A 19890-nucleotide genomic window follows, 5' to 3' on the forward strand; every position below is an offset into this window, starting at 1 on the left:
TCAACAATGCAATCAACGCCAATTCATGTTTCGCCAACACAAACGGCAAGCTTGTTGGGCGGCTATGGTAAATATTAATTTCTTTATATATGCGTTTAAGATTACCAACTGGTTTCCAGGGGTGGATTTTCTGGATCCTGTAAAGATGTCAATCTTTCTGGTACAGTTCTCCGTGCCAACTGTAAGAATACGGCTGGAAACTATGTTTACACCACGATCGAGACAAGTAAGTCCTAATAAGTATAACTATTATTACTATATTCTAACTTCAGATAGGTAATTGGATTGGAAATTATGATGGGAAAATGAAGTGTTTTGGGCAATCGGGCTACTGATGGAGGCTTTTAAGCCGATGGAGATTGTTGTGCGAGTCGAGGATCTTTTGTCCTGGAGAGCGTGTGCCTTCACGCTCTTGTAGATGTCTCCTATGTGTCGAGACATGAAGCGGTATAGTAAGTATGGATGGATGGATGGATGGATGATTCATCTACGCGGATCCCTCGTTTTGGACGATATGCAGCTTACCACTATGATGTAAATACATGACTGTTTCAACGATATTGTTCCGAACTTCCTACGGTAAACTTTGAGCCTCACCGGCGAACGGCTGTTTTGTTACACTCTGGCCTGTGAAAAGATTTGGGATACTCCATTACCCCGTGTGATGTGGTTCTCGGCAGAGACGAGACAGGCTTCTAGAGTTGCACCAACCCCAGAAGATGCAGAAGATGCGGGGAAACCAACTCCACACTTCTATATCAGGACCACTTTTCTGTAGGTTGCAGGACGAAAACCACATGCCCTGCTACCGAACAACCCGGTTCATGAAGATAAGGATGCTAGGATTTGAACCCAGAATTTTCCGAAATTGAAATTTCGAAAATCTCCACCATGGCGACGGTAACCAAGTGCTCCATCCATCCCCGGAGCGGTAGAGTAGATCTCAAAAACAATTTACCCTTCAGGCACATACAGTGGGACCTCCAAAATATTGGGCTAACCCCATGTACCTAGATACAAGCGGCCCGGGTAATGCCTGGCCGTAGAGTCTGTAAAGGGCAGATATCGCCCTATATGAGCATAGAGAAGAGGGATGCGGACTGGAATACTTGCATACAGATGATCAGCAATTTGGGGAATTCTCTGTAGATACTCACAGCTCTGAGCTCTCTTCATGCCTATTCCAGGTATTGTGTGCGGTGAATGAAACAATATCCGTAAACAGCTACTGGGAAAAAATGGTTGGCCGCTTATGCGTCCTTGTCAAATCTTTGTCCTGTTGGTCGTCTTCTCAGAGATGTTTTTCCTTTCGGGCTACGGATTCCAGAATTAGAATAATTAGCAAAATACGATATATACAACATAGGCATTCCGAACCCGTGGACACCTTAGAATGCTATAAATATGAGGTTAGCATGAATTAACCTTGGAGGGAAAAGCGGTTACCTACATAAGATCGATACGAACCATGGAACCGACTGAAGGCCATCCATGGATGGATGCATGCCTGCATATTATGTCATCACTTAATTTTTTGATTATTCAACATGCCGATTCCTCGGCCGATCATATAATCGTATCGCCTCCGCATTTGTCATTCTTCTTCTCCAACATACACATTTTCGATACGGAGTAGTCAAGACACTATATTTCACACTAATTCTGTACAATGGGCGAAGAAATAGCTAAACCGAGTGGTCGCAAACGGGGTCGTCCTCGCACTGTGACTGATGATCAAGAAGTGCCAGAGGTGGGTCAGATCCAAACGCCCCAAATGCCCGTTCTTATACTCATTAATTTCTAGAGACGTCGCAAACAACTCCGCCTCGCGCAGCAAGCATATCGCAAACGAAAGGAGACCACGATCGGCAACCTCCAGAATCGTGTACACGAATTAGAAACCGGCATCGAGAATATCAGCCAGTCTTTCCTCTCCTTCAGTACTCTTCTTATAGAAGAGCGAATCCTCTTACAATATCCGCATATCGCATCGGCCCTTCAAAACTTAACTCAACAATGTGTGTCACTTGCGAAGGCCGGGAGTGATGAACCGACTGAGGCTCTCCCGCTCGTTCGGGTCGCAAAAGAGTCCCGAGTCACAAATAATAATACAGACAAGACATCAGTTCTGGATAACGCCTACTCAGAAGCTTCAACAGATGCCGAGGATATAATACAATCAGCTACCACAAGCTGGCCCAGCCCTCCTACCCCGCCATATCAAGATCAATCCGTCCTGCCGTTCAACCTCATGTCATCACCTACCGTTCAATTTCCTTATATGACTCCGCCGTTATCAAACTCCCCAACGCTAGATCTACTATCTAGTACTATAACGCCGGGCAGGCAATGGAATATCGCACAACGTCTAGTCCGGGCTTGTTCTCAGAATGGGTACCGCCTCCTTCTGAGCAATCCAAACCAATCCATACTCCAGCATATCTTTGGGTCTATCCCGAGTCTGCCAGAACGCAATCGTCTGCTCTCGGGATTTTGCGCTGTCATGCAAGACAAGACCGGTGATCTAGCAGATTCCAAGTCTAACGTGTTTTACGCCCTGCGGTCCAGTCTGAACATACTCTCGGGTGAACAACCTCAGGTTTCATCTAGAACATGGCAGATTGCGCTCGAATCAGCCTCTGGTGATTGGTTGGATGCCAACGGAGTCCAAAGATATCTGTGCGACAAAAGAGTGATCATTGAAAATTCCTCTGATTCCTCTGGTCATCTTGATTATTCAGTCTCGTCATCACTTGATGTAACGACCTTCGTCAAAAGTGAGTTCTTGGAGACAAAATGTACGGAAGATATCCACTAATGTCACTGCAGTCCTCTCAAAGGAAGGTATATGCGTTGGGAATGGACCAGTATTCCGACAGCAGAGTGTTGAAAAAGCTCTTCGTCTGGCAACGACAAGTTTGCCCTGGGATTTTGATAATCTTTGTGATTTATAACACACATCTCTACCTGTAACTATATAATGCAAACACGAACATATGACATGTGGCCCAGCAATTCGGCCAATTGACAATTGACTGTACCCCTTTGGTTGTACTAGCAGCGACTGCTCCAGGTCTTCAAGACGATGTCCCACCTGTCCATTCAATTTACGTTACAATTTCATTGGATGAACTAAAGAAAAGTCTGCTCGTTTCAGGGCAAAATGCCGCATTGTGCTAGTCCACAAGATCTGCTATACAAGCGTGCCAATGCTAGCAATGCAACTTATCATACTGATCTGCATATTCCCATATCCTATCTCAGATTTGTAACTCTTCCTCCACGCCCTTCGGCCGGTATGTGGATCTCCGGGTAGCATCGCAATAATCCACTAGTCATTATTGGCTCGGCGTGACTCACCTGTGTTTTTAGGCATCAAACCTCTCGGCATAAGCAACAAAGTTGCTTATCATCAAGCGAATTTGAGTCATTTCTCGTGTTTAAATTGAGTTCATCCCGCTGAAGTTACGGTGTTCCGAACTTATCCTTGCCTTTCCAAGTTTTCCTACATTCTCCCAACATCATGACCGGTCAACCAACTCCCTTTGGCAAGCCAATGCTAAAGCATTGGATGTTTGACCCCGCCTATAAGAATCTTAACCATGGTTCATTTGGTGCCCATCCAATTCCTGTGAAAGAAGCACAACGTGCCTTCTTGGATATTGCCGATGTGCGGCCAGATCCATATATCCGCCGATACCATGCAGAGTATCTAGACGAAGCTCGTGAGGCTGTCGCAAAAGTTCTTAACGCCCAGCGGGACGAGTGCGTGTTTGTTAAGAATGCGACTACAGGCGTGTCAACAGTACTGTATAACTTGGCTTTCCAACCGGATGAGGCACTCATCTATTTTGAGCCTGTCTACGGTGCTGTCGAGAAGGGTGTTGTCTCGTTACAAGAGCATAGCTCCTTCCCATCCAAAAAGGTATCTTTCCAGTATCCCATTACTGAAAACGAGCTAGAGCGCCGTTTCCGCGAGGTAATTCGTCAAACTCGTGAAGAGGGGCTGAAGGTCCGGGCCAGTGTCTTCGATGCCATTGTCAGTAATCCGGGTGTGCGGTTCCCCTTTGAACTGATTACTGCAATTTGTCGTGAAGAGGGTATTTTGAGCGTCATCGATGCTGCGCACGGTATTGGAAATATCCATCTCGATATGGCGAAGCTACAACCTGACTTCTTCGTATCAAATTGTCACAAGTATGAAATATCCCCCATTATCCTACCCTTTGCAAAAACTTAAGAAATCGTTAATATTGACTCGGCTTCATAAAGATGGCTCTACACACCCCGCAGCTGTGCAGTCCTCTACACACCCCGACGTAACCAGCATCTAATCCGCAGCACTGTGCCAACATCTTGGGGATTTATCCCAGCCCCAGAGTCTCCCGAAACCCTCGCCTCAGTCCTTGAAGACCCCAACGCCCCCGTAACAAAGACTGCCTTCGAGCAACTTTTCGAGTTTGTCGCCACCAGTGATGACTCCGCGTACATCTGCGTCCCGGCGGCGTTGAAATTCCGCGCTGAAGTCTGCGGAGGCGAGGACGCTATCATTGCCTACACCCATCGTGTTGCAAATGAAGGCGCTGATGCTGTTGCGGCCGCTCTCGGTACTGATGTCCTGCAAGAACCTGATCTGAAGCCTGGCCAGGAGAGCCGTATGCGCCAGTGTGCTTTGACTACAGTCCGGCTGCCTATTGCTGTTGCTACTGCTGAGAAGGAACCTGGATCATTCGATCACAACCCTTTGGTTGTGTTATCCGAGGAAGAAGCCCCCAAGGCATTTTCTTGGATCCAGACGCAGCTGTTGGATCACCATAATACTTTCCTGCCAGTTTTCCGCCATGGACCTTGGCTATGGACTCGTCTGAGTGGCCAGACTTACTTGGAGAAAAGTGATTTTGAATCTATTGGGGTTGTCTTGCGTGACCTCTGTGAACGGGTTGCGAAGAAGGAGTTCAAGGCTTGATCTGGCTGCCTCTAGCATACTTAGCAACCATTATGTAACTAGCAACAAATTCAAATTCACAAATAGTCCATACATTTAAAATCAGGTTCACGTTCGGACCAGAAGTAATAAGTAGGTAACTGGGTCAAAGCCAGACTGGTGACACTGCCTTCGCCTCCAGGGCTACCCAGGGAAAGGCCGGCCACCGTTCCAAGCGTTTACCCATAAGACCAAAAGGTCATAACAAAGTCAATGGGTAAAATTGAATTGAATTGAATTGGCTTGGCTTTAGTGGTATATATATGTAGGGTCACCCACTTCAGGATCACACCTTTCAACCGTCATATTGCACCATAAGCGGGACGTACATGTTATTTATATACAATTCTCAATCCCCAAGATCCTCTAGATTAATCTTTAATAGATTCAAAGCATACTAAAATTATCATGTCCGTCGCAAAGGAATTTGAGGCAGCCAATGCCAATTACGTCGCATCCTTCACCAAAGGCGACCTGCAGCTACCCCCACAGCGGTGAGTTTGTACCTTTCTAGCCCTAATTTTACTACACCAGTATCCTGTAACAGGCACATCTGACTATATTTCTTTGATTCTAGAAAGGTAGCTGTGGTGGCTTGTATGGATGCACGTCTTGGTACGTATACTCGGCAGTACTTCTGATATGAGAGATTGATACTAACACTTACTATGTATTTGGTAGATCCTGCCCGCGTGCTCGGCCTTGAAGAAGGCGATGCCCATGTAATCCGCAATGCTGGCGGTAGAGTCTCAGATGCACTGCGCAGCATTATCATTTCACAGCAGCTGCTGGGCACCCGCGAGATCGTTATTGTGCACCATGTACACAACCCCATTGAGACTAAGCCTCGGTCTTGGCTTCATATTACCTTAAATCGATTGCTGATTTTATCTTCAGACAAATTGTGGAATGCTCACTTTCACCGACGAGGGAATCAGAGACAAGATCCGCGCAGATCTACACCAGAATGTCGATCACATTGCGTTTCTACCCTTCGGGGATCTCGAGCAGAGTGTTCGGGATGATATTAAGATATTGAAGGATAGTCCTCTTGTCTTGGATGTTCCAGTCACAGGTTACTTGTATGAAGTAGAGACTGGGAAGATTGTTCTGGTTGAAGAGAGTCAATAATTGACCCTTTCGATATATAATACTACGTAGCAATCTGACCAAGTCATCTTACCATAGAACCTACATGTATGGATGCACGGATGAGACGAATTTGGATTATGTGCGATTTGGCAGGTATGTAACATACCACCACCCTACTAGTGGCTTAAATAGAGAAAGAGAGAGTAGAGACAAAGATAACGCCCTCGGATGCTCCGACAAGAAAAGAAATCGCAATAGCCAATGAGCCAGATCCCACAGAAAAATATACATAGGTGGTTATACTCCAACAGCACCCTTTTCGGCTGCCGCAGCCTTATGTAGGCCACGCCAATCCTAAACGGGTGTTTACCGTCTTCTGGCTCCCTTGATCACCAAACTACCAACCACACCCGCGACGAGAGCCAAGCCACCCACAATCGCAACGCCAACCAGGCCCTCCTTGGCGACTTTATCATCGATGAGAGATCCAAGGCTGGCAGCTTGGAGGTTTGCGGGCTCCTTCTCCAGGAGCAAATCGTTGTATCGGCGGGCTTCGCCATAGTTCCCTAGCTTGAAGTTGCCGAGGGCCAGATAATAGAGGCATTCACGTCGCCGCTCTGGAGCTCCGCGGAAGATCTCTGAAAGCAGGCGAACGCCTTCTTGTTGTTCGGAACGGATGTTGGATTTGATCAGACCCTATAATTAATATCACCCCCGCAAAGGCGGGGAGCACCGGTTAGCGCGGGCATTCTTGGACAGGGCTGGAAAAGCCATACCCATGCGTAGTTGAACTTTGTCTGGATCCCGACATAGTCGCCTTCTTTCTCATATTGCGCTCTCAGGACCTGTAGCTCGGCGGGTTTCAAGGGACTGTGTCAGTGATGGTCAAGTTAGTTCTTACAATTCCCAAATTTTCATTAGCAGATTTTTTTCGCGGAAAACAAACCTTTCCGCATCGGCGGCATCTGGAGGGGTAAAGCAAATTAGTTTTCAGACATCAGGCATCAGTCGGAACAAACCACCTACATGGAAGGTTGGACATGGCGAGATAGGAAGTTGGTGTATTTAGAAGGAGTGATATTGATCAGAACGAGAATTTGAACGATTCAATAACAGTCTGTCAAAAGTAAGAGTCTTAGTTGTGTTGGGCGAGAAGACAAAAGCGAGGACGGAGAAATCACAGACACAACGTCACTTTGCGGAGGAGCAACATATGTGGCGGTGCTGTGGCTGTTGCTGCCGCAACAAGCCCAAAACAACCGACTTTCCACCTCGACATCTGTAACCACCGACACCATGCTGCTCGACGAGGACCCTGGAACTGTATGTACTAATTTATTTGCTTTTATAATTTGCACTTAAGGAATTTGCTAACGGGTTCAGCTCATCCATCACACGATCGGCAACTTCAACATCCACCCCGATAAACAAGCCGTCACACGAATCAATGACTCGCTCGCAACCCTCCAGCAATCGCGCGATCTGCGCATTCGCGAGGCCGAGTCGGCCATGCGAAAGCTTTCACGCCACCTGAATTCCCTAACTACCCAACACGAAGAAGCCGTGGCCGTGCACGACTCCGGCAAACACGCGGCGGAAATTGTGGAGTTGGACACCAAGAAGTTTCGCATCGCCAAGGCCGCATCGGAACTAGAGATTGAAAGCGAGCGCCTAGAGAGCGAGCTGGAGATGCTTAAGGAAAGACTAGTCGACCTTGAGTCCCAGGGTCTCGAGGGTGATGAGACAACGCGGCGTGAGCGCGAGGCTGATGATGCGACAATGTGCGTGCCTGTGCCCCAGTCTTGGGTTGAGATTATTGCTAATATCTATCTAGTCTGCGCCTCAAGATCTTCCGTTCTCTTGGTATTGATATCGAGCCCGATGAGGCGGGCAATTTCAACCGAGCAGTCATTCGCAATAGCCGCAAGGGCGATGTTCATGTCGTCAATATCGACCCAAAGTTCTCCCGCTTCTTCTACGCAAATTACTTTTGGTCAACGATGCAAGGATGATGGTGATGATGATACCGGATGGTTTTCTGGTGTCGGTGCTCTTTGGCGTTTTATTTTGGAGGCTGGAAGCCGTGTCTTTCTCTCGCTGTTGGTGTTTCTATACCCTTGGATTATTTTCTGTCATAAGTCATACAATTCTTCTTCATACATTGCAGCCATATGGCTGCCTGGACATAACATCTTTTCAGGTAGTAGCACATTCACTCGGATACTGGCTGCTGTTCTAGCCGCTCCTGTAAAGCTTGAACGACCTTCTTCCGTTCTGCCTCCGATATTGACCTATCAAGCAGTCGAGTAGAGGTGTCATGCGGTAGGACTCTTTCTACCGCATCTAGCAGCTCCCCCTTCTGGATTTCCGACAAGTCCATACCCCAGGATGCGACCCATTGCTCGGCGAACTCGATAAGCTTTTGCTCCACCTGGTCCATATCAGGGATATCGCATCCATCCCAGGTCAATAGCATTTCCTTTGCAACCGAGCCAGACCGGGCATCTTCTGTAGTTCCGTATCGCGTTTCCACGCCTAGAGGGCCAATCCCAAGTTCCTCTGCACGGGCATTCCAAAGTGCCTGCTTCAGGGTTCCGTCCCGTTCGATCATCATCCAGAACAAAGGATATGCGCTCCGAGCCAATGTATGACGAACCCCTTTGGTCGCCTCGCGCGGGCTCACTAGCACGCCAACTGTCTCGCTCGTGCGCCACCCAACAGGCGCCTGGCGGAAGGTTCCTTCCAACTCGCGGACGACATTAGGGCCAACTTTGACCTTCAGCGATTTGCATTGTACCAGTACACGGAGTGCACGCTCTCGCTCCCGCTCTGGAAGGTGCCAAGTGCCAACGAGATCGATGCCGGCGTCGTCGCGACCGCCGATGCGGTCGAGACTTAGCGCATAACGACGTAGGGTTCGGAGAACTGTATACTCGTAGTGTGTACCAACATGTACCGAACTCGTCTCTGGAAGAGAACTATGCTTCGCGTAGGAGAGAAAGGTCGTCAAGTCATTGTGGTGTTGCGAGGGCGGAGATGGAGCTGAGGGGAGTTTAAAGAGCCGGCGGGTGAACGGTGTCAGCTCATGATGAACCTGGGAGCTGGAAAAGCAGCGATATGTGTTTGATTTGAGTCTCAAGTGGGAGTATCCGGCAGCAAGGCCATGGCGTAGTCGCAACAGGCGCATTGAGTGATGTGAGGAAGAAAAGGCTTCACCGCATTGGAGCTTCTCTCCGCATTTGCTCCGCTTCACGACCAGGCATTCTACTTTTATTTTCTTAACTTACTCTAAGCGTTTTCATTTTCTCCTCTAGTCGCTACCATGGCTGACATCCTCACGCAGCTCCAGACTTGCCTGGATCAGGTAAGATCCGCTTCGCAATACCTGCATTCAAACCCTTGCTCATCATGCGGACAAAATAGCTCGCAACACAATTCTACGCAACCCTTGGCTATCTCACAACATACCACGACAATGCGCCTACGACACCACCGCCGAATGTCCCCGACGCAGTACCTGCCCTGGCCAAGATCGCTAAGAACTCGTCAGCGCCACCGGTCCCAGCAGCCATCGCAAACAAAGCGGGGGGTGCAGCCGCCGTTGCAGGAAATGCATCACCCCCACAAGCGCCTCCTCAACAACCTGGAGCTGCGCCAGGGACGGCACGAGAAGGGGATGATCCCAACCTTCCTCCCGCGCCAGACTCACCCAGAACATTTGCGAGCCGGCAGCGGGAGCTTGCGCGCGATCTCATTATCAAGGAACAGCAGATCGAGTACCTCATCTCTGTGCTTCCTGGTATTGGCGCCTCTGAGGCCGAGCAAGAGACCAGAATCCGAGAACTGGAGACAGAGCTCAGAGACGTTGAGAAGGAGCGGGCTGCGAAAGTCCGGGAGTTGAAAAAGCTAAGGACTCGTCTAGAGGATGTACTCGGCGCTGTGGCTGTGGGAATCCACGGGGATGGGTACCCTCGAAGGTGATTATGTGTGTTGTCAGAGACACACTATTAAGCTGCACTTTGGGAGTCATACAAAACGGATAGGGCTGGTGCAACTTTTCATTCTCCTTGCTATATTCTCGGCGTTATGTGATGGAAGGTCTTTTACCGATTGCACAGGCATATGAATGAATCTCACGAATACCAACATGATGACACCATTCTGTTCTCTTCGAACCTTGCCATGGAGTACTTCTTTGCAAGATGCTAATGCCATTTATCCCGAAACCTAGAAAACGGTTGTCTTTGTGTACTTGCCCGAAGCCGGTTTGTATAGGCCTAGCTATCCAAGCAAGTTCTATCGATATCGATATTATTACTTTCTGGTCGTCTTTTACTTTGAGATGATGAATATGGGAACTAAAACAAATCACATCTTCATACAACCCAAAGCCATAGATACTCTATGACGAGATCTTTGACGATGTACGACTTTGGTAACTAGATGCCATGAGACATGGTATGTTTCTAATGTCTTCAAATCTCTTACAGTAGCTTAGCTAGAAAATAAGAATTAACAGTACCTATACGGCATAATTCCTCAAAAAATGAAATTTCTATTCGTAACTTGCGGTTAATCCTAATATGCTATCTTAAAATGGTACGAGCTGCACTGGAATTCAAAACGTAGAAGAATTTCTATGGGTAGAGCAAGCAAACCGTGTACAAACGAACGTGCTTAGAAACTGTCCTATCAAAAGGAAGCATGGAAATAAAACGCCCGGTATATGACCATAAGGACATCTGGAGAATCAAAGATGTAATAATAGATACTAACGCCTTCTCCTTTTCCGGGTATCATTGAAACGAAACCAGCTAGCCACCGGCATTGGGGCAGAAATAGAAATCAAAAGAAAATCAAATGGGAACAGAAAGGGGCAAATGGGAGTTGAAAACGGGGAATATGCTCGGCTAGGATGAAAAAGAAAATGAGACAATCTATTTGAAAAGGCTGCGGTATTCACGCATGCGAGCCTCCTGTGTCTCTCGCTTGTCTTGCTTTGCGCGATTCAGGCTCGTGTCCGCCATCTCTTGCTTCTTCTTGGCAAGATCCATAATCTTCTCCTCAATGCTGTCTTTCATAACGAATTGGTAGGTTTGCACAGGGCGAGTTTGCCCAAGGCGATGAACACGATCAATCGCCTGAGCAACAGCAGCTGGGTTGTACTGGGGCTCCATAATAAAAACACGCGAGGCAGAGGTTAGATTCAGGGCCACACCACCAGCACCAATGGTTGCCAAAAGAACTGTGATATGGTCGTTTTTGGCAAATTCCTCAAGTGCCTTCGTGCGTGCTGACAGAGCCATGGTACCGTCGAGTCGGACAAAGCCATCAAGCCCATTGTTTTTCAAGGCGACCTCGATGAGATCCAGGTGCGAGGTCCATCCAGAGAACACAACACTCTTGATAGGCGACTCGCCTTCGAGCTGCTTGCTGTCTTCAACACTTTCCTTCAGGTAGTTGACTAGTGCAATAGTCTTGGTGTGCGGTCCTTCGTAATCACCGAGATTCTTGCCCAGCTTCCGGGTTTGCCGTTCACTTTCCTTTTGGGCCTGGTATTCTTCAAAGCCAGCAGGTGTGATGGTTGAATATTTCAGGTGAATCCAGCCTTCGCACCTGGGGCAACGGGTCTGGGTGTCGGGACACGAATCGAATGTGTGTTTCCAGCCAGAGAAGCAACCGGGGCAGAAAATATCATGGCATGGTAAGGCAATAGCCATCGGAGCATCACGGGCGACAGCTCCCACTGAATTCAGAGGTTCGTCGAGTTCTCGATTACAATTACCACACCGGGGGACCGAGTTTTGCTGCATCAGGTCGAACATTTCGTATGCCTTCTTGTCTATGGCGGCTCGGGTTTCGTCCGGTTCGCCCTCCTCCAGGTCAATTGCGTCGTTGACGGATAAGCCCTTAATTCTTTCCCGGTCTGAAATGTCAAGAAGCTCTTTTCCATGTGCGCTAACTTGACGGAGAATCATCATGGCTTTCAAGACATGGTGATACATCCGACCGCCCATCTTGCGTTTGTCCTCACCAGCAATGACACTCATCATCACATTTGATTCCGCGCGGAAGAAGTCATGCAATTGCTGTTCCTTCTCGGTGAATCTTAGTGTGATGATATTGTCTTTCCTGGGCGGCAGATTGATTTTATCCTTCACTCTGCGCAAAGTGAACGAATCCACCAGAACTCGCAACCTGGCAAGTACATTGGGGTCACCATTTTTGACCGGGCTAGATATATGCTGTGAAAATTGGCTTCGCTGGTCATAAGGCACAATCCGTAAAAACCTGGTCACAGACAGGAGATCTTCCATGCGGTTTTGGATTGGGGTTCCAGTAACCGACCATCGACGCTCGGAGTGGAGACCGAGGATTGCCTTGGTTTGTGCCGCATTTTGCTCTCTAATGATGTGAGCTTCGTCAAGAACAATCCGGAACATGTTCATTTTTGTCAAGGGGCTGAGTTTTCCACTTCTGGCGCCACGACCCGAAATCTCGCTGAGAACTGTACTGTATGTCGTGATGATAATATCGAACTCGGAAAGTTCATTGAAGTCAGTGATACGCGATGGACCATGAAAAATGTAGTAGCTGATGGAGCGTGGCTTGAGATGGTCCTTGATCTGTGTAACCCAATTACTCACTGCACTCAGCGGGACAACTAATAGCGTTGTCCGTGTGTTGCGAATTCCTGGATTTCGGCGAACAAGAACAGGATCAGGAGCCATCTCCGTCCAGTCATCAGCCAGACTAAGCGATGAGGTGATGAGTGAAAGAATACTCAAGGTCTTGCCCAGCCCCATCATGTCGGCCAACAAGCCACCTAGGGCCTCCTCGGGCTTTTGCTCTGAGATCATTCCAGTGATGATCTCGCGGTACTGTGTCTTGCCATTGGGCGTGTTTTCCATTCGCCACAAGGAATTGTTGTCTTCTTCTTTCCGGCCAAATTTCCGCGGCTTCTCTTTCTCTGTCATGAACCACAATGCTTGCTTTTGGTGATGGAGCAATGGTGTTTCGATATGATGAGACGGCTCCATGGTGGGAATGTTCGCGTTGGCAAGCTGGTCGAACATCTTCATGACTGCATCATTGGCCTCTTCAGCAGTTCGCGCTTCATATCTAATGCCTGGCCCTGGACGAGAACGCCCAGAGCTGTTGGCGGCGGCGTTTGCGGCGGCCAGCTGGCGTCGGCTCTCTGCGTGAGGGTTGAATACAGTAGTCCCTTTGTCGACAGAATTTGGGGTTCCTAGCCAGACATTGCGGTGAGATAGGAAGTTGCCAATAGCCTCTGCGTTCTTTCTCTGGCCATATATGTTGAGGCTTGCCCGCCATAGCCCTGAGGTGGGATGCCAAATCTCTTCATTCGGTGAAGTTCTCCGGACATCCAATAGGGCTTTCACTTCAATGCCAGCTTCTTCGGAGTCCAGGAGGGGACACAGCCCTTGTGCCGTCTTAGGGTCAATTGTACCGAAGATCCTGCCGTGAGGGTCCGCGACCTCGATCTTAAAATTGCCCTTCTCAGCCCGGCGGTGCAAGTCTAATTTAATAGACGGCCAAGCATGTGACCAGTCAGTGTAAACAGAGGGCCCTGGTTTGGGGACTAAATAGGCCATGACCATTGCGCTTTCGACTTTGCCGTAACACACACGCTGGGCGCTTAGGTCCGTTGAACCAGTGCATAGGACTTCGTCATCGTCCTTAGGTGTGTTCACAAGATCTCAAACAATGTTAGATTAATCCAGACAAAATCAGGCGAAATGAGAGAGATATAATATCTCATACCTGCTGTCAGATCCACCACGTTGGATGTAGTGGAGATTGGTGTTGGCTTCACATCCTCCTCTTTCATCCATTTCCCAAGTCCGCTATCTCCAGAGATCGACGCCGGTGCTGTCGCCATGTTCGCTTTCTCTTCCACGTCATGCTCGGTTTTCATTTTCTTGGTCGGCTGGTTCTTCCGTTTTTCAACGCCATAGACGTTTTCGATCAAATTGGGGCGGTGGGTGATGCCTTGGTCGTCACTCATCTCGCGGTAACTTCTTTTCGTGTCGCTTTCGTTGTCTTCGTCATGGGTAGTGCTGAACTGCACTGTCAGGCTGGGTTCTGACTTCATAGCAGGGGTCGAGATTTCGGACGCCACACTTGGAGAGGTTCGACTAGTGGGTGGTTCAAAGCGTGTAGTAGTCGCAGTGCCCACGGGAGCTATAGGAGAGGCAGTATATGAACCATTTCCTTGCTGTTTACCTGGACCTTCCAGAAGTGAGCCTTGGGAATCTATGGAGTCGAGAAGCATCGGGTCTGTCGGGGGAGAGATAACGGGGGAAGACAAATTGTGGGAAGAAAGACTCGAAGACGAATCAAGCGAATTGAGGGCACAAGGGGGAAAAGAGTCAGCTGGGCCAAGGAACTCTCCATGCATAACCGAAGTATCCATATGAGGGGCATCGGAGACACCAGATTCAGCCGGCTGCGTTATATTCGTATGCATGGACTGAGCATCCATCTCCGTGTCAAGATGGACAGGAGTCTCAGGTGGGTCAGGAAGGTCCCTAGGCACGGCCGAGGCATCCATTGTATCCACGCAAGGGAGGGTAGAAACACGAGGAGAAGAACCAGGGGAACCAGGAGAATCAAGCGCAGCAGCACAAGTCATATGCCCAGACTTGTCCGAGGGTGGCTCGGAGGACATGGCGACATCATCCACGGGAGACAAATCACTCGCGGGGGGAGAACAGAAGGGATCATTACCATTGCTTTGAGCTTGTCTTTTGGAGCCCTTGGGATTTAGAAGCATCGCAGCATGAGATGCCATGATGTCTCAATTATTGTCGAGAAATCCAGGATAAGGTTTGGTCAAATTCAAGGTCGCCTGGTGCTGTGAAAGCAAAGTGATGAAGGTCAGTGGATGGGAGGGGCAATTCAGCTCGTTGTTACTTTGACTTACTGTGAATAGAAAGATAGGACCGAGTTCTTTCTGACTAGCAAGCTTAATTCCCAAGCTCAAATTTAAGAAGTATTCGACGGTGTCAGGTGGCTTGGGATGAGAGAGGTGATTGCGGCTTGGGATTGATTCACCACCTGCTTTGTTGTAGGTTTTTATTGTGAGGGCAGATCAATCAAGTTCAAAATTTTTGAGGGTTGATGTCACGTATCAAATATTAACGTCGGAGCGAAGTGATTATGCGAATGGTCTGGCCAACGAAAGGTGCGTCTTCCAGACGCGAGAGTCGCGAAATCTCCGGCGTCATTGAAAGTGAGAGATACGGAAGAGAAGCGCGGGGAACATGAGTTGCGCAGTTGTCTCGGTCATCAACGTATATTATCTAGGGGAAATCACGTCGTTTTCGTGGTCGCAATCCAGTCGGCGCCTTGTTTGCCTCGTCGAAGGAATCGTGATCAGGTCCGTGGCTCTTGTGTTGGTCGAGGGGAAGCTTCTTGAACTCGAGTATTTCGGGGGTCCTTCGATTCAAGCGACTTTCTGCTCGAGTTGTAAGCTCAGTCGTATTGTTAGAAACTCGAAATGACGAAGTTGGTCGCTGAAGTCCTCGGAGAAACCCGCCGATAAGATCTTATCAGCCCGCGCGCTTATAGCGTGATGGGGAACGCAACCTTGGAAGTACTTAAATGGATTTATATCAAACTTTGCAAGGTTGGCGAGTCCAAAAAGAGGACTTTTGAAAATACAGGAGACGAAAAAGTGTATGCATCTAAAAGCGTGACATAGATATATTCCGAGATCCCGCTGTGATTAGTTGCCCCCGGGTCATTTTCTATAGATGGTGGAGATTTACTGGATCTTAAGGCCTAGGTACTTTGTTTCGGCTTTGTTTCTCCTATGATACTTTGATTACTGGCACATACTATCTACACAGGTGGAGTTGTCACGTTTATGGATTGCTAATTTGTTTGACTCTGGCCCAGGTGTGTTTGCGAGGGCTAAGATGATGTCTCACAAAACAATGTCATGCATGCAGTTGAGACTTATAGGAGTGATTTTGAGGGACGTATTGCGTCAAATATCAACTTGATTTTCGACATGAGATATTATTGACGTGGAGCAGAAACCGAGTATGGAGTACGGGTTATCCCTATGGTAGAGTTAGGAGCTGTCTTGTGACATACTGCAGGGTCACATGCCACTAACGTCAACAAAGTTGATCCCCTGGGCTAGAAAAATAGATGAAGGTATCATAGAATTAAGTCTCGTCAATATGCTACATGAGGCAGATCGCCCAATCAATGCGCCACAGCCCAAGAACAGCCAGAGAATGTCTATATACAACACGGAAAATCTCCCAAATCATGAGCATGTCCAACAAAGGACTCGTGTGAAATGTCGCAGAAAAAGAAAAAAGACGCACAAGTCGAAATCTCGAACAGAAATTGGAAACTGTTTCCCCGAGAAGACAACGATGCAGAAGATAGCTGCAAATTAAATGAGAAGTAATGCAAAAATATAGAAAAGTGAAAAGGGCAGTACGACACAATCTAACCTTAACACCAGGTGAAAACGGGATTTTTGCTCTTCACAGCTTCCAGGCGCTCGACAATCACCTTGCGCTGGTTGCCTTCCATACCCTCTGCAACTGCGTAGCCAAGGTCACCTTCGAGATCATCGCTACCAAATGTGTTGACATGAGGAACGCGGAAGGACGTGGAACCACCGTTTTTACGATGCCTGTGCTGACGGGGAGGAAGTGAAGACCATCCATCTAGAGAACCCCCGGTGGTTCGACCGCCGAAGTCATTTATAGTTGCAGGGCTACCGACAGAACCATCAGCACGTTCGCTGTCATTGTCAGGTCGACCACGGGTGAGTTCGAACCGGTTTGGATTGGGGAGGTCGCTTGGCGACGAATTCAATCCTAATAAGTCATGTTCGGGGATCGGTTGGGAAGATGCGGATGCACCGATGTCCATCTCTTCTTCATCAGGGTCATAATTCATAGATCGGTTCCTTTGCCTGTCCGTGGAAGGCGCGCGCATTGGAATAGCAACGGGGACATCAACTAAGTCATCCCATACACAGACTCGGGTCCGTCGAGTGAGCTCAAGCGGGCCGTGATCTGGTTGCTTCAATGTCTCCACCACATTCCAGGCTTGACCTTTCATGACAGCAATTTGTCGAGCGAACATGCTCTCTTTGAAATCATCGTCTTGGGAAAAGATACCACGCAAGGCCATCTGTGTACCGCTCCACCAGGCTGTGGAGGTCAATAGTGGAAGGAAATGGTCGCGAGTTTTCTGCGAAAAGGGTTGTCCGATCAAAGAAACTGGCAGGAAAAGCCAACCGAAGGGGAAACTGCGCCACTGCAAGTTGTTAGTGTTGAAAAGTTGTAATCACCTGTGAACTCGAAAACTTACGGCATCTGGGTGTTTCCATGGCCAGGATAGACTGTTGTCAATGGCGCCTAGCTGAACAGAAGCTGACTGTTCCGATGAGGCTAGTGGTGTTCCCGTGCGGCTGATAGCCATCATTGTTTCATGCCGCTTGTAGGGGTGGAAGGAGTGATTGGCGGTGCCATTCGAATTCACGGAAACAGGACGAGGCGGGGGCATAAGCTCGTCATCATCGTGCTTAGGCTGTGGCTCTGTATGTTTTGGGGGCTCTGCCACGATAGAAACCTGCTCTGTCCCCCAGTCGATCTTAACCATCCAGTTGTCCAAACCTCGATCGGTATTTCGCATGATATAATCCAAAATCACAAGCTTCTCCAACTCTTCGCGGAAGGATTGTTTGAGATTCTCGGTCCAGTAAAACCGGCGCTCGGCGCTTCCATCAGACGAACCGGCTGGCGAGGGCACATAGCCCGGATCTTCGTCATCCTCGTCGTCTGATTGCGCCCCCGATGGACGACAGGCCTCATTCCATGGCCGCTTCTTGCGCTTCGGGGCATCCTCGGTACGGAATCCAGTATTCATCTGGTCAGGCCAAGGATGCTCTCGGAGGAAAATGTTGGCATCCTTAAATCCCTTCAGGAAGACTTGGAAACTGCCAGCCTTGGGAGGCAGAACTTTCTTGCCTTTCCTTGCTTTTCTCCGATCCCAGAAATCGTAGAAGAATGATCTCGAGGACAGGTGTACAATACCGGTGTAAGGGACGAGGTTTGTGCGCAGGCGAGCATCGAGAACGTATGCAGCGGCTTCGGAGACGTATGAGAGATTAGGAATGAGACACGCACGGCCGAAAAAGCAAGGGAACAAGTTGCGGTGGATCCATTTAGTCCATTTGGGGTTCCGTGAGGCGTACGGCTCTTCGTCCTTTGGCTTGAACACACCCACTACTTTCCCTTCAGGGTTTCGAGCAAAGTAGCTGCCCGAACTTCCTTGCGAGATCATCCGCGGATGTACGTCCATTTCAATCGCGAGACGCACACTTTCGATAATCTCCTCGTACTCCGCGCGAGCCTGCCGTTGCTGACCCTCAAACTCATCTGACTCGAGAGCCTCGGCGCTCACAGGGGTAACTCCAGGAGGTGCCTGGAAGACTGAATGGTAAATCTCCAGCTTCTCTTCCTCATAGCTTTTGCCCTTGACACGATTGATCTTGAATTTTGAGGCAATCTCGTCCGCCCATTTTTCAAGACGCGCATTGATGGCCTTAATATCCACCCCGGAGTTCCGACGACCTCGAGCATACTGGAAACCACTGTGTCTACGTCGATGGCCTGGGGGAGTGTGGAGACCGGACGCCTGCATCTGGGCTCGGGAGGAGATGGGAGCGTAGCGGGGAGCGGATGTGGACACTGTTGACATCGCGCCAACCTCGTCGTCTTCTGAGTCATCGTGAAGGTAGCCTCGTTCCTCATCGGCCTGTGCGAGTCGGGCGTATCCCGAGGTGGCAGGACGATTCTTTGGCATTGTGATTGATTGTGGTTGGATCTATGGGAAATGAAAACGGGCAAAATAGCCCATAGGAAAGCGAGAGGAAAGCCGGCAAAAGAACAAAAAAAAAGACAATAAAAGAGGTTAATCCATCACAGAGAAGAGAAGGAAAAGACCGCTGGGATAGAATAGAGAGTTGATAGAGCCAAGGCAGTTGAAATAAGTGTCACCTATGTCCAGACGCCCAAGGGGGCGTCCCCGAAAGTATGGTTACAGTTAATTTACACAGGCGGTGGCGTTATTGGTGGCAGAATTGAGTTAATTGTAGTAAAATTGTGTGACGCGGGCAGGTCCACCCTGTTAATAACGGTTATACAATTACGCACCGCCACACTCTGTCTCCACCCCCTAATCGAAAGGGGGTCTGGATGGATGCATCCAGTATTATGCGTAAACAGCCCTGAAACTTGGCCAGAACCGCAATTGATCTCCATATGGGACCCCTCAATGACGGATTGGGATATTCAGGGGATAGTCCATATATACGGCGTTAGTAAAGCCGCCACGCTGGCAAATGTCCGTCAATTTTTATGTATAAAAATCCGTCTAGGAATTGATCATCTGTAAGCAAATCACATGCAGAAAGAACTGCGCTTCCTGGCGATATCAATTGAAGACTAGGGACATATAGAATGAAGAGGCAGAAGCAGGTTAAATTGAAGTACATTCTTTGCGAGACAAAATATTCAACTTTGACGCCCCTGACATGCCGTTTCAAATAATGTTCTGATACTGGGGCAATCGTTATCCCGATTGTTATTATCGCGTCTTATCGTCCATCTCAATTCTGCATCTTCTTTCAACCCCTACCCTCACCTATCCTCGGCCATCATGTCGTTAATTTGAAACTTCATTCTTTTCTTCGGTCTAATTAACATCCTCGGACACAATAATTATCGGGAACCCTAATCTTCTCTTTCTCTATA

General features: G+C 48.6%; 9 protein-coding genes across 9 annotated transcripts; 5 read left to right on the forward strand and 4 right to left on the reverse strand.

Moving 5' to 3' along the window:
* Nucleotides 1-1669: 1669 nt before the first annotated feature.
* On the forward strand, nucleotides 1670-2818 carry PGRI_022160 (bZIP transcription factor; the record flags this gene model as incomplete). Its single annotated transcript, XM_040789929.1, has 2 exons — nucleotides 1670-1750; nucleotides 1805-2818. The coding sequence occupies 2 exons, from the start codon at nucleotides 1670-1672 to the stop codon at nucleotides 2816-2818; spliced, it is 1095 nt and encodes a 364-aa protein (XP_040646882.1).
* A 705-nt stretch (nucleotides 2819-3523) lies between these two features.
* Nucleotides 3524-4966, forward strand: PGRI_022170 (putative aminotransferase family protein (LolT); the record flags this gene model as incomplete). Its single annotated transcript, XM_040789930.1, has 2 exons — nucleotides 3524-4197; nucleotides 4294-4966. The coding sequence occupies 2 exons, from the start codon at nucleotides 3524-3526 to the stop codon at nucleotides 4964-4966; spliced, it is 1347 nt and encodes a 448-aa protein (XP_040646883.1).
* Nucleotides 4967-5392: 426 nt separating this feature from the next.
* Nucleotides 5393-6115, forward strand: PGRI_022180 (beta-class carbonic anhydrase; the record flags this gene model as incomplete). The annotated part of the gene is made up of 4 exons (XM_040789931.1): nucleotides 5393-5478; nucleotides 5562-5599; nucleotides 5666-5805; nucleotides 5882-6115. 4 exons carry the CDS (start codon nucleotides 5393-5395, stop codon nucleotides 6113-6115), a joined length of 498 nt encoding a protein of 165 aa, XP_040646884.1.
* A 258-nt stretch (nucleotides 6116-6373) lies between these two features.
* On the reverse strand, nucleotides 6374-7118 carry PGRI_022190 (mitochondrial fission 1 protein; the record flags this gene model as incomplete). Its single annotated transcript, XM_040789932.1, has 5 exons — nucleotides 6374-6430; nucleotides 6482-6772; nucleotides 6853-6946; nucleotides 7023-7041; nucleotides 7103-7118. The coding sequence occupies 5 exons, from the start codon at nucleotides 7116-7118 to the stop codon at nucleotides 6374-6376; spliced, it is 477 nt and encodes a 158-aa protein (XP_040646885.1).
* Nucleotides 7119-7372: 254 nt separating this feature from the next.
* Nucleotides 7373-8088, forward strand: PGRI_022200 (kinetochore Spc24 family protein; the record flags this gene model as incomplete). The annotated part of the gene is made up of 3 exons (XM_040789933.1): nucleotides 7373-7399; nucleotides 7460-7857; nucleotides 7911-8088. 3 exons carry the CDS (start codon nucleotides 7373-7375, stop codon nucleotides 8086-8088), a joined length of 603 nt encoding a protein of 200 aa, XP_040646886.1.
* A 200-nt stretch (nucleotides 8089-8288) lies between these two features.
* Nucleotides 8289-9263, reverse strand: PGRI_022210 (uncharacterized protein; the record flags this gene model as incomplete). The annotated part of the gene is made up of 1 exon (XM_040789934.1): nucleotides 8289-9263. One exon carries the CDS (start codon nucleotides 9261-9263, stop codon nucleotides 8289-8291), a length of 975 nt encoding a protein of 324 aa, XP_040646887.1.
* A 135-nt stretch (nucleotides 9264-9398) lies between these two features.
* PGRI_022220 (med21 domain-containing protein) lies at nucleotides 9399-10057 on the forward strand (the record flags this gene model as incomplete). Its single annotated transcript, XM_040789935.1, has 2 exons — nucleotides 9399-9440; nucleotides 9500-10057. 2 exons carry the CDS (start codon nucleotides 9399-9401, stop codon nucleotides 10055-10057), a joined length of 600 nt encoding a protein of 199 aa, XP_040646888.1.
* Nucleotides 10058-11013: 956 nt separating this feature from the next.
* On the reverse strand, nucleotides 11014-14891 carry PGRI_022230 (DEAD/DEAH box helicase; the record flags this gene model as incomplete). Its single annotated transcript, XM_040789936.1, has 2 exons — nucleotides 11014-13796; nucleotides 13862-14891. The coding sequence occupies 2 exons, from the start codon at nucleotides 14889-14891 to the stop codon at nucleotides 11014-11016; spliced, it is 3813 nt and encodes a 1270-aa protein (XP_040646889.1).
* Nucleotides 14892-16573: 1682 nt separating this feature from the next.
* On the reverse strand, nucleotides 16574-18940 carry PGRI_022240 (1-phosphatidylinositol 4-kinase LSB6; the record flags this gene model as incomplete). Its single annotated transcript, XM_040789937.1, has 2 exons — nucleotides 16574-17389; nucleotides 17444-18940. The coding sequence occupies 2 exons, from the start codon at nucleotides 18938-18940 to the stop codon at nucleotides 16574-16576; spliced, it is 2313 nt and encodes a 770-aa protein (XP_040646890.1).
* Between the last annotated feature and the right edge of the window lie 950 nt (nucleotides 18941-19890).

The sequence above is a fragment of the Penicillium griseofulvum genome, assembly GCF_001561935.1.
Source record: "Penicillium griseofulvum strain PG3 chromosome Unknown contig_80, whole genome shotgun sequence".
Classification (NCBI taxonomy): Eukaryota; Fungi; Ascomycota; class Eurotiomycetes; order Eurotiales; family Aspergillaceae; genus Penicillium; species Penicillium griseofulvum.